This window comes from Brugia malayi, assembly GCF_000002995.4.
Source record: "Brugia malayi strain FR3 genome assembly, contig: Bm_v4_ChrX_scaffold_001, whole genome shotgun sequence".
Taxonomy (NCBI): Eukaryota; Metazoa; Nematoda; class Chromadorea; order Rhabditida; family Onchocercidae; genus Brugia; species Brugia malayi.
This window is the reverse complement of record NW_025062479.1, coordinates 20,761,124-20,780,499: the sequence shown is the minus strand read 5'-3', so window position 1 is coordinate 20,780,499 and position 19,376 is coordinate 20,761,124. Positions and strand designations below refer to the sequence as shown.

The window sequence follows — 19,376 nt, the reverse complement described above, 5'->3', positions numbered from 1 at the left end:
TTTAAAACACAGCTTTCTTTTTTTTTTAAAAAAAAAAATCATTAATTCGAATTTTTTTTCTTAAATTTTAATATTAATTCAATGAAATCACAAAAAAAATCATAATTGTTATGAAATTAATTCGATAATTTTTAAAAAAAAAAAAAAAAAAAAAAAAAAACGAGAAAATTAAATTTTTAATTAACTTTATTAGCAAATCCATTCAAAATTTAATGAGAAAGAATATAATTAATTCATACTAAATACAATATGTTGAATTTTCAAATTCAAATGAACTTTATTAATAGGACTATTGGAAATAAAAATTCAAAAGAATGAATTTGATTCGTTCGAAATTTGAAATTGAACACTTAGCAAAAGAAAATTATTAATTTCTTATTTTTTTTTTTTATTTTCTGAAAAAAAAAATGATTGGAATTTTCTGACGAAGAAAAATATAGACAGAATAAAAGAAGTTGAATGGAATTGAATTACTTTTAGTTACTGTAATAAATATATATTCCATTTTTCAAGTGACAAGTTTATTTAAAAAAAAAGACAAGAAACATACAGATTTCAACTTTCAATTTATTTTGATGCAAAAATAATTAATAATGTTGATGAAATATTGTTGAAATAATTTATCAAATTGTGATGCATGGCTGAACGAACCACCTTATTAACGATCTAAAATTAAATTTATTTATGTTGCAGATCTGTTAATTGGTAAATAATTAAACTATAACTAAAAGTTAAATTTCAAATTATTTATTACCTGTCAAAATAATTTATCTCAAAAATACTATGCAGCATTTTTCAAATGCAAAAATATGAAATAATAAAAATTAGTTGGAATTTTGAATATTTTCTCTTTTACTTATAATAAATAAATGCATTTCAGAAAAACTGTTTTTGTTTTCCATCTTAAATTGATAATAACCAAAAATCGTTTACTCTTAAACTTTCCCATTTTTCTTAAATCAAATAAAGAAAAGAAAAGAAGGAAATAATTACAAATAATTATTAAACAAATAATAAAATAATAATTATTGACATAGAATTAAATTAAATTACCACATTTTTGAAGGACATCCTGAAATTTGTACATTCGCAAATCAATTGGTTGTTTTACCCAACAGTGATTACTAACATCACGTATGGTAGCCCGAAACTGTGGATCACGTTGTAATAGCCAAGCAATTACTTGGAACAAACCTCAATAAATTCTTTTTTTGAAAAAAAAAAATCTAATACTTCGTGGTTGAAATTAGGTACTAAATTTAAGTACAATTATATTATTACATGTTATCATGAATGATGAGTTAAAAAATTAGATTTTTCCCATGCATATTTTTGAATATATTTTTCCGGAATACTAACACGTATAAAGCGTATAACACGTTTTTGCATCAATATTTACCTTCTGAGACTTCCCATGGAAGTTTAATTTCAGCACGAATAGTTTCTTGCAAACTACGAAAAGGATTTTCAAAAAATACAAGTGTATACAATAGGATTCCTAAAGACCACATCTCTAATTCAGGACCACGATATCTAAAATAATAAGATTAATTAATTATTATGATTAATTATAATAATTTTAGTAGTGAATAAAAATACAAAAAATATCAACAATGATTTTATTAGTGAACAAAAAAAAAAAAAATAAGATAAATATTTCTTTTTTATAATTTTTTATTAAACAATTCTGAAAAGCTTAAAATTTATAAAATAAATACAACAAATTTACTTATTTCCACGCAAAACTTCCGGACTACAATATTCCATTGTTCCACAAAATGTTGAAAAAACAAAATTATGACCAAAATATGCAGCTGATCCAAAATCAATCAATTTGCATGAAAAATTTTGATCAATGATAACATTTTCATCTTTTAAATCACGATGTACAATATTTTTTGAATGAAGATAAGCTACTGCATTGACTACCTGAAATAAATATTTCTTTTTTGCATTCCTTTTTTTTTTCATCTTTCCTTTTTGTTGCTTTCATTTCATTGAATAAAAGGAAATTTTGAATTAAAAAGTCAAAGCCATTAAAAAAATTTCCTTCTATTCCAATACAATGATAATTTGCAAAAAATTAATCTAAAAACAAAAATTTTTTACAATATTATTTATTAATATGTTGAGAAAAAAGAGGATTAAGACAATGATAAGATTCAAATCAATTGATAGAAAAAAACTGAGGAAATGAAGTGAAATTTCTAAAACTGCTAATTAATTAATTGATAAAAATAGTGATAATATATAATAATAATACCTGTCTAAAAATATAACTTATAAGTGGTTCATCTAATTTTGGTTGTTGTTCAATAAATTCAAATAGATCCATTCCACAGCCAAGTTTTTCCATCACTAATTGATAGTATAAATCATTTTCAAAAACATCCAATAACTGCAAATGTATGCAACAAGTAATAATTATAGTTGTGAAAAAAAAAAAAAAAAATATAAAAAAAAAATAAAAAATTTAAAAAAAAAAAAAAAAAAAAAAAAAACGAAACCTTTACGATATTTGGATGAGATAATGTTTCGAGAAGATGAAGCTCTATTGGTACCACACGATTACCACGTTTAGGACTTGGTATCCAACTTTCCGAAAAAACTTTTGATTTGCAAATAAATTTTGCTACTGCCTAAAATTTTATACGAAAAATTAAAGAAAAACAATTCATATTTCTTAAATTTATATTAAAATGTTTAAAAAAAGAATAACTTTTAGTCAATAATATTAAATTATCAATTTTGATAAATAAACAAATTAATAAATTGAACGGAAAAAAAAAAAAAAAAAAAAGAAGCGTACTCACTGACCAAAATACCCGTATCTTTTCGAGCTGTTAATTTTACTGAGCCAAAAGCGCCATTACCAATGAGATATTGTGTATCATAATATTTCGAATATTCGCCAGCTATTGCTTGCGCATTTTCATCATCTTTTTCAACCTGAAATGATAAATGGATGGAAATTTTGTGCAAATAAATGCACGAAGAAATAAAATGAATAAAGAAAAATGACCAAAGAGTTTTTTCTCAAAAAAAAAGAAACAGTAATAAATAAGAAAAAATAACATTTGATTATATACTAAAATGGAATAATAATTAATTATATTTAAATGAGTTAAAAATTTTTTGCTTATAAAACAAAATAAAAAACTAACTGTAATCATCGAATTTTTCTCAATTTTAAAGTCAACTCGATAGTTATCATTATTATCATTGCATGCGCGAATATTTTCATTATCACAAATACTTTCACTCATCAATCTTTCCTCATTCATTTGGCCAAAAAAGCCAAAATCAATTGTCTTATTGTAATTGATACAAACTGCCCAACTTGCGCCACTATTTGGCTCCAAACGTTTTATATTGAAACATATTGCTATAAATTCAAATGTAAGTTGACATTTTTTAATAATATAATTTAATAAAAAACTTTCTAAAAAAAAAAAATGTCCTCTACTATATGTTTTCATCTTTTATTTATCAATTGATTTTATAGCTCTTTTCAAAATTTCTAATTATTTATTGGTAATCAACAAGAGTAATTCTTGGTGATCAATTGATAATAATTATATTCAGCTATTTACTTGCAGTTAATCAGTAGTAATTCTTGCTAATTAGTTAATTATATATTGAAAAGCTTCTCATCTTTGTGATCGTTAAAATTTTAATTGAAAAAAAAAAAAAAAAAAAAAAAAAGAAAATAAAACTTACCAATCAAATTGCTATCAGAATGTTTTGCAAATCCATAAAATGAACCTTCTATAATTGGTTCACTCTGATTTCTCCTATCAGTTATCATCAATTCATTCCATTGTTGAAGATTATCACAGAGTTGAACATTTTCAATAAATTGTGAGCTAAAAGTATAACTCATCGATTATTTCAAAATTTCACATAAAATAATTTATAGCTTGAATTAAATTGCATATTTGAATGAATGACCTTGTTGAAGGTATTGATGAGCACATTTCATCAATCGATGAAATTGATGGTTGTGATGAACTGATATTAACAACACTTTCAATTCCATTCAATTTATGCATTGATAAGGCTAAATCATTTATCAGCCATGTAACTGATCGATGCTTATGAGAGGAAATTGAGTCTGTAACAAATAACAACATTAATTAGTAATTTAATTTGTTTTTTTTTTTTTTTTTTTTCGTTTAATAATCTTTTAATCTATAATATTTTAACATTTTTAAAACTTTATCAATAATATTTCAACAATTATTTAATTGAAATAACACACACACACACAAAAAAAAAAAACGCATACATATGACCTTTTTTATTTGTGAAATGATCGAAAAATTCATCAGACAATTTCACCACCACTTCATTGCATGTTCCATTTAATGGTGAAGTTAAAATATGATAGTGAAATTTTGGAATTATATCAGTGATATGCTAAAAATAAACAAACAAAAATTAAAAAAAAAAAAAAAAAAAGCAAAAAGTTTTCTTCACATGAATAACAACTCAGTAAATAATTATAGTATTTTTACTAGAATTATATTTAACTGGAAATTTTAAAATATTGCTAAATTTTAACGCCTTTCACTTGAAATTACACATTATTTATTTCTAAAATTTTTTTTTCTTTTCTTGAAATTATTGAAACTTTCCTAAAATGAAATAATAATAATTAAAACATACAGTCATATCTTTTAGCGCCTCTTTTTGCTTTTTACCAATTAATGCTTCAATGAAATTTTCATTGAAACTATGTAAAGCGCCCGATTCTGTTAAAATAACAACGCCAGTAACAGTGGAAAATGCTTGAATTTCTAATTCATACATAAGTGGCCGTTGTGCTAAAAAAAAAAAGAAAAAAAAAATTTTTTAAAATTAACGATTAATTAATTAGTCTAATTGAGAAAAAAAGAAAAGGAAAATAATTACAAATTGCTAATATACCATTGAAAGATTTCAATTTTTTTTTTCCTGTCATTTATATTTTGCAAAAACATTAAACAAAACGAATTTCAAATAAATTTTAGTATTTATTGGAATATTGACTCTTTTCTTGCATATTTTTTGACATTTTCAGTTAATACTGGAAATTTTTCATGCACTTCAGTTAGCATTTTATGTGAGAATGAAATTTTTAATGTACAAAGATTTAATTATTTGAAAAAAAAATTCAACATTATCACTATTAACTGTAATTGCATGAATTCATAGAATTATGCTAAAGTTTTCAGGAAAAAAGAAATTTGTTTTGAAAAGACCTTTACTTATTTTTCAAGATTAAAGATTATGAAAGTATGGAAGTTAATTTAAATTGCACCGAAAAAAAGCACACAATTTGGAATGAGTAAAAAAAAAAAAACTTCAATTTGCTACTACGAATGCAAAATTTATTAATTTTAGTTTCATTTTCTACAGAGATTGGCAGTAACTGAATTGATCTACGGCTTAAAATGATGATTTTTCCTGCTGTTTTCTTTTTTTTTTTCTAAATTATTTACAAAAAAAGGAATTAGATGAAAAAATAAATAAATAAATAAAAAACTTATAAAATTAGACTTCACTGTAACTTCAGCAAAAGCAATTCAAATAGAAGCTTGAATTGAATAATTATTTAAATTAAAATAAACAATAATTACTATCTTTTGCTCACAATCACTTTCATATAATCAATTAATATTTAAAATTCTTAAATGAATTCTATTGTACAAAGCGAAGTAGTAATTTTGCAAACAAATTTAGGATTTTTCACACCGATTTGCTTGTATAACTGCTCGTTTTTCTCTTAAATTTCTTTGAATTTCTAAATTAAATTATAATTCTAAAAAAAAAAAAAAAAAAAAAAAAAAAAAACTAGTTCATTTCAATTTATATAAATGCAACAAATAATATAAAATATCAAAATTATAACACAAATTAAAATGAAAAATGTGTTACTCTTACTTTCTGAATCTTTTTCCGTATTAACTTTCACAGTAACTGGTATTGAATTACCACGAATACATTGAGCACAAACATGTTGCACTTCACTATTTGTTTCAAGCTATAATTAAATCATTTATAATCAACAATAATTACAAAATAATTAAATTTCAAAAAAAAAAAATAAATAATAAACAAAATTAATATGACTGATGAAAGAAATATATACTTACTTGTATGGCAGGAATAAGTTTTGATATTTCAATGCCTAAAAGTTCACGCATTGAAATGTATCCAAGTAACAATGCCATACCATCATCAGCTCGAAAAATACGTCCCTAAAAATGAAATCAATAAAACATAACAACAATGATAATAGAAGTGATAGTGATAATGATGTGATTAAAATTAGAAAATACTTTCATTTATTTAAAAATCTTAAAAAAGAAGAAACTGCTTATTTGTTTTTCTCTTGTTTCGATTTGTCACGCATAGTTTTTGAAATAGTATAAAAGGGTAAACATATGAATATTTAAACGTTTTAAACGTTTATTACGTTCAATATTACGTATCCTACAAAATACCTAAAAAAAAATAGAAAGTTTAATCAATGAAATAGAGTATTAGTAACTGAAAATATGATGAAATGTATGAAATGCTGCATATTTGCAAACATAACATTGTATAATATGTTTTGCTCTATCATTGAAAACTTCACTTATAATTAATTTATCGATATCCTACAATATTTTATCAATCATATGCATAAAAGTTAATAAAAATTATTAAATTATGTTTCATTAAAATAAAAAGTATTAGATCTAGTAAATTTAATTGAAAAAAAAAATAATACTTTTGCATCAACTGTACAAGCTACTGATAAGATAGTTGATGGTTCCGCTAAAACAACCAAATATTTATCATCAATTTTCGTTTCCATCTTCACATTTAATTCAATATTTCCTTGATTATTTTCAATTTCATTTTCATCGCTGCTTTCATTTGTTTCTGATTTTTCATCTAAAAAAAAGAACAGACACATGTAAAACTATAGCGTTTTGAATTCATTATTCACTGGAAATTTAAAAAATGCATTTAACTGAGCTATCATGTTATTTCGATGGATAATTAAATGCTTAGCATCGTTAAGTTGAAATTAACGATAAATTGTAAAAATTTAATTTCTGTTAATTATTATAGTTGAAGAATACATCCGTCTAATTTAAATGTTCCTTTTTTTTTTTTTTTTTTTAATTCTCAATTTTCGTTTGCTACAATTTCAATTTATATTTCGGATAATTTTTATCTTTCATCAAATTCTTCTTCAATTTTAATTTTATAATTTAGTTTTTGCAGAAAAAAAAATTTTTCATCAGTAAAATAAACACAGCATATCTTACTGCAAATCGTCATGAAATTGAAGTTTAAATTGTTAAATCCAACTAAAAAATACGTAATACAAAAAAAAAAAAAGAATCATACATAACAAATTAAAAATGAAATCTGACGACGATAACCGATAATTTAAATCTAGAATAATCCAATATCATTTCTTCAAAAAAAGAAAAGAAAAGCATAACGGTTTTACTTCACTTTAATATTTCCCTTTATTGTTTACTTTATTTTTATCAGTTTACGATCAAAATTATAAAAGGGAAAAATAAAAAGAAAAAATAAAAAACTTTAATAAAGATGGATCAACGACTAAAAACAAACATTTTTTAAGATTCTCTGTGGAACATCGTTTACCATCAACGAATGCTTTTAGACGAGTTGAAATACCTTCTACCATTTTATTCGATTTATTTGTTCTTCTAAAAAATTTCCTAGCCACAAATTCTGTAATTATTTTAAAGTTAAATGGTATGAAAAAAAAGTAAACATATTCTGCAAATATAATCATAACGATATCATATCATATCATATCAAGTGCTATATTTTATAAACAAATAAGTGTTGATAATAAAAGAGTAGAATTAGAACGATTAATTATAAAATTGGAATTATTATTATTATTATTGTTATTTAGTTAAAACTCAGAAAAGCTTAAAACTTGAGAAACTTTGTCAAAAAAATTTTTTTACTTAAAAAAATTAAATTTATTCAATAAGGACAAACCGAAATTTAGTGCTGAATGCTGATACTTCTTTCAAGTTAATTAATACCAATTATTTTGTCTGTTTCTGCTTCTCAACCACTTAAAATAATAGCAAAAGTTTAAATGTATCAAACGATTCTTCGATTAATTGTTGGATGAGTGAGAAATGACCACTGGACGTGATGGTCACTGCAGAATATTGCACTTAGTTGTCAAATAAGTAGTTGACAAATTATTTGATATGAATCGCTGTATTATCGTTATAAAGCTATTCATTCTAGTTTTATCACATTAAATAGCAAACTTTTAACCAAGGAAAAAAAAAAATGAAAAAAGTTATATTTCGAAGTGTTGCTATTAATTTCAAATTTTTTCCACAAATTTTACTGTTGTTAACATCAACTAGCAACAAAGTTTGTTTAAAATTTAAAAAACAACATTAAAAAAAAGATATGTAAAGAAGGAACTCAAAAATTTTTCAAAAATTTTTCAAAAATTTCAAAAAATTTTTCAAAAATTTTTTCTTTTAATTAGCATTTCATTTCAATTCAAGTAAATACAGCAAATGATATAGAAATAAAATTATACTAATTTTATTTGAGTAGCAATTGAAGAGTGAAAATTTTCAAAATAAAGACTAAAACATTTTAACTATTATCAAGTATTATTTATCATAAAGAACTAATGAGTGCACTTATCAGTCTCAAACTACAGAATAACAAAATTCTTTGAATAATATCAGGAATTTTCATAATAATAGCAATGATAATAAAAAATGATGGTGATAAAAATAATAATGATAATAATAATATTGCAAATTGTTATTGTCACAAATGAGAATACTTTCATTTAAATATTCATTTCACTTATTACTTACAATCTCATTTTCTTCTCTTATTGCTTTTCCGTGATTTTCACGTTGTGCAATGGACTATTTTAGGATATACGTATAAGTGATATAACAGCGAGACGTAATAACAGAAATAAATTAAGTAACATTCTCCCACACTGATAGTAAAATTAAATTGAATTATATTAGCGTTGACCATAAAGAGATAATAGCCGTTTCTTCTCTTCCAAATAAACGTCACTTTCTGGCTATTTGATTATTACACTGATAATTACAATGCTTATCATTAGTGATAGCAACAACTCTCTTATATGCGTTTATCAATTTCTTCCACTTATCGTTGTATATTTGTAAAATGTTTAGAGAGACAGAGAAAGGGGAAGAAAGAGAGAATAAAATTTTTGAGACGAGGACTTTTCTTGGATTTTCAGAAAATGTCTAGAAAATATACGATTGAATTTAATTAGAATCGCATCTTTCAGTGATAACTATAAGCAAACGAATTACAAAAGAACACGTAACGCCTGACCTTTAACCTTGCGCTTAAATTGATGAAATTAAAATAAAATTTATCAAAGGATACAATTAAATATATTCACTTTTCCAAAAGAAAATACTATAATTGACATTTTCCTGTACAACGATACATTTGAAGAAGGAAAATGTTTGTTATTATCACGGCTCAGTCTCATTATTTAAAATAAGTAAGAAAGAAAGAGAGAGAGAGAGGGGAGAGAGGGAAAGAGAGGGAGAGAGGGAGGGAGATAGAAGAAAAGAAAGAATGAGACAACATAGTAATATTATGAGAGGGTTTTAATAAAATCTCTGACAAAATTAATTGAGCATAATATTGGCAAATTTGAATATACGAAGTTGTTGTTGATATATTATATTCAAATCGTATATATATGACATAAATGCGATACACGTGAAAACGTTACGTAATATGCGTGTGGTAAACTAATCATTAATACTAACTGTGAATCTTTTTTTAAATATGAATGTTTATATTTTTTGAAATTTTCGTTAAAAAGCAAAGTGGTAAGGAAAAAGAAGAAATGTGCAGCTGTTCCGTGTTAACACATACATATATCAGTATTGTCAACAACAAAAAAGAAAAACTAAAATTAGGAACAACATTTGTCATCAACAATTTATAATATCTATCTATAACTTTCATAATTATATTCCATTATCAAAAAGTAGTTCAAATGATAGGTAAAATAAATAAGTTATGCCCAGATAACTAGTTGCTAATTTGTGACTGTCATTTTCACTTATTATACGTAATTAAATATTGATTATTTGTAATTTAATATAATGTAGCAGTGTTATAAGTTTTTATTTCATTTTAATCTAGGTTATAGATAGATTACTATTAATAGATTAAATTATCATATATATGAAACTTAAATATGAGCATTTGAAATAGTCAAATAAGACATGAAAATGTTGATAAAATTTCCATGTGAATTTATCACATTGAACATTTTAATTCATAAACTTGCATTAGAATTTATAAAAGTTGTTTACACCACAAATTTAAATTCAAGTCCATTATTGATGAGAAATTAAAAGGAACTGCTGAACAATACAGTGCTTCTTTTCTATTTTCTTTTTTTTTTTTTTTCAAAACAAGTAAACATATACATGTTTATAAACTGACCGGTTTTTTCTTTTTTTTTTTTTATCTGTATATTACTGATTCTAAGGTGAAGAAAGTAAACAACTGATAGGATAAACCAGCTTACTGATACAATTCATAACCATAAACATTTCTTAGACTCATTCTAATCTCCGTATACTTAACAACATTCAATTTAATTATCAATTGAAGGAAAAAAAGTGTTTTCTGCTTTTTTCTTCCGTTTTTTTTTTTTTGCGCCTTGCGCTCAAAGTACATTCAAAGTGCATTGACTAACATATTTGGAATTTTTATGTGTAATACAAAATTTTCTAGTTTTTTTAGAATTGCTACATTATAACAGTATTCAGGTAACATTTTCAGGAATTAAATACCATGAAAATGTATATTTTGACAATTTTTAGCAAAGTTAAATTTGTAAATTGCCTGTATGACATTGCAGTAGCATGCGCATATCAGATCAATCGTGCACAATGCACATATCGCATTTCTGATGTAGCAGTTATTACGCAAACAATGAAATTACTACATAATAAGTTAACAAATGTAGGAATTCGTTTGAGTGATAAAAAATTTTACAAACTTCTTTACAAGAAAAAAGCAAAAAGAGTGATGGAGTGAGTTACTTTGCAAATTGTTTGCTTTAATATTTTTTTTATTCCTCCATCACTTATTGTCAGCAATTATTATGAGAAATAAGTGATAAATATCAGCTACAATATCAGTGAAAGTGTTTTAATGATCTAATACGTATGATTTCCTGTAGACTGAAAACTTGATCCAGTTCCGCCTGCGGTTATATCATTGATAGAAAAAATCCTTCACTAAAAATAAATATTCAGAACGAAGAATTTATGAAATAACGTATTTTCAACAATGACAACAAATTTCAATCTACTGCTGTTGTTGCTATTATTGAAATCAAATTTTGGTATCAAAAAAAAAAAAAAAAGAAAAAATGGGGACATTCGTAATTTTAAACAACTCAACATTTGTGACATGGAAGTTTCTGAAATGTCAGTATTTAAAAAAAAAAAAAAAAAATATTTTCTTTGAAACTTTTAGGGAAATCAAGATTAAATGCTTAATAAAGAATTGCAACATCAATAATTTCTTGTAAAATGATTTAAGATCAATTGATAAAAAGTGATAAGTTAGATGAATACATGGTTAAATAAGAAAGAATAGTATTGTTGAATACGTTTAGCATTAAATTTTAATCGTAAATTCATTCCAATTTCTTTATATAAAAATAAATTACTTATTACAATATAAAGTCAGTTACTTATAACAATATGAAATCAGTTATTTATTACAATAGAAAATTTATGCGGCTATTGTTGAAAATTTTGTAATAATTTGACAGAAATATGAAATCTCGCTAATACAAAACGAAAGTTTACATAGTGTTCATAGCTGATATTACGGAATGTACACGTGAATTTCAAATATTGCTATTGACGTAAATATGTAATGAATTGACTAACTACCGATGATTAACAATAGGAAGTACACGTGAATTTCAGATATTGCTATTGACGTAAGTGTAGAAATGAAATGAATAGTAATTAAAATTGGGAATGAATGATGAATAGAGATTGGAAAAAAGCAGCTGTTCAGATGTACACAATGCGCATTTGTCCTCCTACCTTATGCGTTCTTGGTAGCGATATCCACCATTTCAAGTTCTCATCGCGCTTGTCCAGAATTGATGGATATGTGGCTAACTGTTGTGGAGATCATTATGGATTGATCATCTTATCATTATTGATAAGTCACTCCACTACATTTAGGATATGCAAATACTATGTATGACCTTTTGCAATGTCAAACATAAATATATGATATCAGTATTAATTAGTAATTTTACTTCTAAATATAATATTTTCAAAAAATTGTATTCCAAAAAAAAAAAATTTCGCTTTATAAATACCTTTTTAAAGTGAAAAATTCCGCTTTTGAAAAAAGAAAAAAGTTACACCCTTAAATAAAAGGGAAGTGAAAATTCTAGTAAAAGGTAAAAGAATGTATCAGATGTGTTTATTAGGAAAAAGGAAGTAACTGGTTTACTCATTAGAGACATAATTAGCTGTGACAGTTTAATCTATCTAACATCCTTCCTTTCAAATTAACATTTTAAGAAACTGTACTGCATTAAAACCATTCTTCTATCTTTACTAATTCATACATTCCATAAAAAATATATTCAGTTAATTAATATTCACTTCACTTCTTACTAACTTCGATATTTCTTGCAGTAAAATATTTGAAAGTTACGACTAACTGAAATTTTCAGTATTTCTTAATTTTTTCAACATAGTTATTAAATGAGAAAGAACAATTATCGTGTTCTTTTTTAATTCTAGTTAATTCTGCAAAATAAATTATTCTCGAAAAAAACTGTTCTCGAAAAAAAAAAACATCCGATTCAATGAATGATTACTCACAAAAACTTTTATTTGTAACGAATGCGCATCAATGAATGAAGATGAAAATGTTAAAACTTTTTTTTTTTTTTTAAAAAAAAAAGTATTGATTAATATTAGGTCAAATGATATTTGTTATATATATAAAAATGAATTTGAAAAAGATGAAATGAGAGGAATGAAAAAAATGATGCGTATCTTTTTGTACCAGGCTTTTTGTGCTAAATAACATATCATTAGGTTCTCCTCTAATTAAATCACAAATAGAAAATAAAACCCAAAATATAATTGCAAATTTTGTTTTTTTTTTTTTTTAGAGACTTTAATGCAATGAAAATAAAAATATTTCAAGAGATATTAGCTATAGCTATTAAATAGCTCCAAAAGCCATCATTTTAATAAATGCTAAAGAAATGAATGAAATGAAAGAAAGAGTAAGTGGAAGAGGATGGAAAAATTCACACCAATTTATTCAGAAATATTAATTAGAGAGCATTCATTAACGAAGTAATGCACTATTACTATGCACAAGTGCATTCAAAGGTCAAAATTGTTTCTGCAAATAAAATGAAAAGGCCAGTACATATTTATTTATTAATTTTCATTTTACTTTATAATAAAAGAAAGTTATCAACTGAAGAAAAACATTAAACTTCCAATGTATATGAAAAAAAAAAGAGGTTTTTAGAGAAAAGAGAGAGAGAGAGAGAGAGAAAAAAAAGAGAGAAAATTGAATGTCTAGAAATTAACGATGAAAAAATGCAAACATATTGCATTAGAAAAAAGTTATTCGATCATTACAATAATGTATTTCGTTTATTTAACTAAATGAAATTAAACTGACATCAATTTCAAATTCTTTAGCATTTGAAATGATATAAAAGTTTTTCGAGATTTTTGACACGAAATGACTGCGATAATAAATTTTCAAAGTTTCACTTAAGCATAATTAATTGAGAAATGTTTACTGAAATCTTTGAATGCTGAAGAAATTTGTATTATTACCGCCGATGTAGTAACTCATAAATGCGTTTTCTAATCATAAAAGTTTCCTATGGTTTCTACTAATTCATGCATTATTATTACTATTAATTATTATTATTATTATTATTATTACCCTCTCTATTATTATTAATTATTATAAATGTCCATTTTCTTTTCGGAAGTATTTACAAAAGATTTATTGATAAAAATGCCGAAGACATTTCAAAATTATGCTGCATCTAATCATGATAATACTAGTAACTGATAAACAAATGATAATGAATGAAATGAAATGATAGGAATTATTTTGTTAACAATCTCTTATGTGTAAGTGCCTTAGACACATCTGTGACAGGAAAATGAGATTGAATGCGTGCGCATAAAATGAAAATGACATTGTCTAGCATAGTCTCGTCTTGTCTCGTCTAAGGACATTCTGTCTTGCATCGATTATAGGAATATTTTGCTAGGCCTCTCAGAAAGCATTTTATTTACTTCATTTTCCCAGCCTTTCTGTCTAAACTCAAATGTAAACAATTTTTGCTTTTTTTTAAGTGAAAAAATCACATTGCATTTTATAAATATTTATCTGGAAATGATAAGAGGAATAGCTTAAAATGAGAATAACATTGGTTACAATTAAAAATTTACTATTGTTAAGCAATCATTTCTTCTTGTCATTTCAAATTGCTATGATATATGCCAAATATCACTGCATTACATAGAGCTCAATTGATATCTTATCAGCAAAAATATCATTTTTAACTAATATCTGTTGTCTTTAACTGATAACTTAGAGGTAATATTATTTCCAACTGATATCGTATCTTTGAAAAATACATTTCTTAACTATGTCACTATGATATATCTTATCAGTGGAGATATTTTTAACTGATATCTATCATTTTCGGTTGATATCTGGACAATGGAAATATCATTCTTAACCGATATCTTATCAATGCAAATGTCATTCCTAACTGGTATTTATCATTTTAAACTGATATCTTCTAATGATCAATTTCGAATGGATATGCAAAAATGAATGCCAATGAATGAGGTCACTGAAATCTATCATTTTTCAGTGCGTACATCGTATATATCATTGTGATATCAGTGTGTAAAAGTTAACTCATCCAGTGATAACAAAGTAAAAATGTTAAAAAATTATCACTTTGCTAGAGTAATATTTCAAGATTCTTCTACAATTTTATATCTCGCATTATATTACTTAAAAAGAAAAAACATAAAATAGACAAGACAATGTCAAAGTATTAAAGTCAATAATAATTTAACCATTGATTTTCATCTATTGAAAAAAAAGTGAAATTGAAAAAATCATATTAACAGGTTGTTTTTGATAAAAATCGATAAATTATAAGAAAAGATAACAAAATGTTTTTTTTTTTTTTTTTTTTTTTTGACAGAATAATAAGGGAAAAAGTTTGGAAGGAGAAATATAACAACTATCAGTACTAATCTAAAAGATAAGATTGAGTAACCGAGAGGAAGAAAAAAAAGAGAGAGAGAGAGAGAAAGGGAGAGAAAGAAGCAAGAAGTCTAATTAATGAAATGAATTGATCAGATAAAAAAGAAAAAAAAAAAAGCTCTGAAATCACATTTGAAAAATAGAATAGAGAAAGAAGAAGAAGAGAGCAATTTAACAGTAAAATTCCTTAAAAAGAATAATCTGATGAATATGAAATGAAAAGGAAAAAAGAAAAAAAGGAAAAATTTAAAGAGACAAAGACGCATGGAGTGGGTAGACAAGGACACATGAAAATGGGATTTGTCTGATGACACAGAAAAGCTCATTTTGGGAAGAATTCAGTTTTGTTTAATATCTGTGGATTTAACAAATAATACTATCAAAAAAAAAAAAAAAAAAAAAGTGATGAAGGAAACATTAATTTTCCATTTTTCATAATACTCAAATATTATTAAATATTAAAAATTTTAAATTAAATTGATAAATTTTGTTTCATATCAATTTAATCACACATGTGAATGTTGTCGAAAAGAGGTGTTTAATTTTTAGAATTTGTAAAGAACCATAATTTTTCGAAATTGCTCTTTTTTTTTGCTTCAAAAAATTTTAAAAGAAATATGTCGTTAGAATGATGCGAATGAGAGGTCAATGACGGGAAATATCAGAAAGGTCGAACAATCGGTGTCAGTCAAGATAAGGATATTTTGTACAATCAATTTGTCCATTATGTTCGTTTCATTTCACAAAAAAAAAAAAAGTTCTCGAAAAAACTCCGAACGGGCAAAATAGGGAAAGGTAAAGTTTTTTGAAATTAATAATAACAATTAAAAGATTTTTAAATTCTTATTAAATTAGCTTATCGTCTTTGGATAAATTCCTTTTAAAACAGACCAATAAAACGTTTTTTTGGACAAACAAATTAAAAGCACATTTTTTTTTTTTCTTAAAAAAAAAGAAATTAACATATTATAAGATTCTTTTTTGACTAAAAAAAGTTATTTACCCGAGCAATTACATATGAAAACTATTTGTCTAATAATTAATTAGAATAAAGAATATTATTTATCCAATTAAAAAGTTAAATTTTAAAATGAACATCATTTAAAAGATTTGAGCAAAAGTAAAATAAGAAAAATTTTCTTCAATGCCATAAAAGAATTATTTGAGCAAAACATAATCAAATTGAAACTTATTATATTTGATAATACATTTCTATTAATTTTCCCATTTACATAACTTATATTAATTTAAAAAATTTTTTTTAATTTTTTTTTACTATACTTTTACTAAAGTATTTACTTTTATTTTACTATACAAAATTAGTGTAGTGTATAATTGTACTTTTGCGCAAAATGTTTATTAATACAGTATAAAGGAGTAACTTTCTAGAATAACATGCATGTATCTATTTTATTTATTAAGTGCATAGTGTTTGTGAAGCAGAAAAGTACTAAGAAGTAAGTTAGAACTAAAATAGTTGAAATATTAAAAGTGCAATTGTCAATTTCCTTAGCTTAAGGCAAATTTCTTGCTTTTTCACCTAACTTAATAGCAGCGAAGAAAATGATTTGAAGTGGAATGTTTCTGCAATCGATATGACTTATTTAAATTGAATAGGAAAGGATATGAATTTATAGTCTTTTCTCATTTCCACTTTTCATTTTCAATCCAAATACTAATGGCGAAATAGACAGAGTATATTTATTTATAACAAAATTAATAATAATAATAATAATAATAAGGACAATAGTGATAGCATTAAATAATGACCAATAAAAATAACAATACAATAAAGTAGTAAGTAATAATAAATAATAGCAATAATTAATAATGATATTAATTAATAACAATAACAATAATAAAAAATTTTGTTGAAAGAATATAAAATATAAGTGAGAAAAAATGAATTAATATTTTAAATAATTAATGTAAGATAGATGATAAAAGTGTATATGGATGAATTTCAGATGAAGTAAAGATAAAAGTTGACAATAATATTTAAATTTCACTTTTTTTAAATCATCATATAGTGATTTTCCAATTAAAAACAATAATTTTTTGAAATTACAATGGGTCTTTGATTAAAGAAATCATTTCAAAAACAATAAAATAAAATATTGTGTATGGAATGGAAATGTTTTTTTTTTTTGAAAAAAATGAAATCAAAATTGTCTGTCATCATTTTAATCTTTTTCTCTTGTCTTTTTCACTCAAATTTGTTTTTTGATTTCAACATTTAAACATTTTTTTTTTTTCACATCATTTTTTTAACAGAAAAATTTATGAAATGTTAGTTAAAAATATCAAAAATGTGAAAATTTCAAAAGGAATGATTAGAGATGTCATTTACACTTGTAATCAATCAAATATTGTTTTAGATTTTAATTTCCTTTTAATTTTTAACTTCACTTCTTTTCTCTTCCATATATAAATTACAGTGCCAAAAACAAAAAAGGAAATAATTTTATAATTTTGATTAAGCATATTTCATTCAGATAATATTTCTTTAAGTATTAAAAAAATTATGGATCAATTCAAAATGTTTTTTTCTTTTAATTTGTTAATAATTACACTAAAAAGTTTATCAGTTAATTTATGAAACCTTTCAGCATATTACATTATAAAGTTGTTAGCTATGTCTAATTTCAAAATAAAACAAAATTATTGTGGAAGAATTTTCAAATTATTCATTTAATTCAATTACTAATAATCATTAATCACTGTTAATTATTACGGTCAAAAGTTATTGATAGTAAAATATATTACAAACAAAATGTTATCTCACAATTGATATTAACATTGTAAAAATTTTCATCCAATAAAGATACATTGTGATCTATTCGCTTTTGTGCAAAAGAAGGAAAATAAATAAATGAACTTTTCAAAAATTTTTGAAGTACAAAATTGGTATTAGAGTCCAACCTTGAAAATGCAGTAGAACCTGATCAAATTAAATTTTCGAAAAATCTTCGACTAACTAACAATTCCAACAAAACCTCTAACAAAATTTTTGTTTCCTCAAAAACAAAAGCGACAAAAAACATGATAAAATAAACAAGAAAAACAAAAAATAAATATTTTAATTTAAACATTTTTACGATCTATTTCTCATTTATTTATTTTTTTCTTTACATTCTTTTTATTAATACATAAATGAATAAAATTTTACAAATCAATAAAGTAAAAATTTAATCTTATCACTAAACTAATCGTTGCTTTTAATTAGTCAAAAAAAAAAAAAAAAAACAAAAAACAAAAACAAAAACAAACATCTATTTAGATCATTTTTTAAACTTTAATTGAGTTATGAAAATGAAGCAGAACATTTCAAACAAATATATCAATTATTCCACCTAAACAAGAGCTCATTATTCTTCCTAGTTATTACTTTTAAAGGATAAAACTAAATGAACAATTTTTACATAAATTTTATAAAGTGATTGAATTTATTCGATCCTTCTTTTTACTAAAAAATTTGCTAAATATTTTAAAAATTATAAAATGAAGACATTTGTCATTTCATATGCATTCCAAATCATAAATATTGAATTAGGTTAGGTGGCCTTTTTCATTTTATTACTAATTAAAATAAAATGAAAAAATTATGGCATTAGCTTTTAGATTAATAAAACAAGTTCAGCGTTTTTTTTTTTTTTTTTTTTTTTTTTTTTCAGTAACTGAACGAAAAGGAAAAGAAAACAAGTTATTGTAGAAATTGAAGTAATTAATTAACTTTGATGTTATCAAAAATCACAAATAAATCATTCTTCGATTATTTTATTTCTGTTAACAAGAAGAAAAACAAAAAACAAAAAACAAATGACTGTGGTGACAGATGACGAATATGAAAAGAATCTAGCAGAGATGGACTATTTCTAGGCTTTCTGAAAAAAACCGGATAGCTGAACTGAACATACAAAAAATGTTCAATTTATTTTTCCGGTTTTTTCCTATCAAATTTTTCATATTAGAGGTTTTGAGCT

General features: G+C 23.8%; 1 protein-coding gene across 1 annotated transcript; it reads right to left on the bottom strand.

Moving 5' to 3' along the window:
• Window positions 1-658: 658 nt before the first annotated feature.
• Window positions 659-7,696, bottom strand: Bm8108 (Uncharacterized protein; the record flags this gene model as incomplete). Its single annotated transcript, XM_043075576.1, has 16 exons — window positions 659-666; window positions 1,054-1,194; window positions 1,400-1,533; window positions 1,730-1,929; window positions 2,264-2,398; window positions 2,508-2,639; window positions 2,818-2,949; window positions 3,165-3,385; window positions 3,721-3,866; window positions 3,952-4,114; window positions 4,296-4,419; window positions 4,669-4,826; window positions 5,926-6,025; window positions 6,138-6,242; window positions 6,758-6,924; window positions 7,621-7,696. The coding sequence occupies 16 exons, from the start codon at window positions 7,694-7,696 to the stop codon at window positions 659-661; spliced, it is 2,142 nt and encodes a 713-aa protein (XP_042931510.1).
• Between the last annotated feature and the right edge of the window lie 11,680 nt (window positions 7,697-19,376).